The 693-nt window shown below is 39.7% G+C and overlaps 1 protein-coding gene across 1 annotated transcript in view; it reads left to right on the top strand.

Annotated features, from left to right (window-relative positions):
• Positions 1-693, top strand: part of LOC106883468 (germ cell-less protein-like 1) — a 49,802-nt gene that overhangs the window by 27,882 nt on the left and 21,227 nt on the right. Inside the window, exon 7 of the mRNA XM_052978260.1 lies at positions 554-638. Within this exon, the coding sequence (XP_052834220.1) occupies positions 554-638 (85 nt within the window). The remainder of the gene's footprint in view (positions 1-553; positions 639-693) is intronic.

A 693-nucleotide genomic window follows, 5' to 3' on the forward strand; every position in this document is an offset into this window, starting at 1 on the left:
GTGTTTATTGAGCAAAAACACCTAAAGTTCCCCGAGGCTCCAGCAGGGGATGGTGGCAAATCCTGCTGTACTCTTTCACCACAAATTTCTCTCACTCTTACTTCCTGTTTCTGTTGTGTCTGTAATTCAAAAGGTCAGCCTTGTCACATTGTGTCACGCTGAATCTCCCCGAGAACTACGTTAAGGGTACACGTGTCTGTGGAGTGCTCAGCCACTTGCACGTTAATTTCGCGAGTAGGCTGTTCCGCTGATCGGATCAACTGGAACCCTCGGCGACGGAGTGCCAACAACAATATAATCAGAACTTGAGATTAAACAACAGCTTGTATTTTGGGATTTATTTGCAATGAGCTAAGCTTTTGAGAGTTTAAGTGGTAGAATGGATTTAAAACCTGGTTGAATGAGTGTGAACTGGAAAGATGGATGTAAAACATGGTAGAATGAATGTAAAGTATGGTAGACTAGCTGTGAAATGTGGTAGAATTGATGCAAAAACAGTAAAGAAAATATCTCTTTGACATTTTTTATTATTATTCGTTCTGTTGTCTTTCAGTTGTGAATTGATGGAAAAGATCGTTGGTTCACCCAATCTTTGTGTCCTACAAGTTGAATTAGATGTATATACATTAGTGAAAAAGGTGAGTATATTCTTTTCTTTTATTTGTTTCAGTCATTTGACTGCGGCCATGCTGG

Source organism: Octopus bimaculoides, chromosome 2, assembly GCF_001194135.2.
Source record: "Octopus bimaculoides isolate UCB-OBI-ISO-001 chromosome 2, ASM119413v2, whole genome shotgun sequence".
Lineage (NCBI taxonomy): Eukaryota > Metazoa > Mollusca > Cephalopoda > Octopoda > Octopodidae > Octopus > Octopus bimaculoides.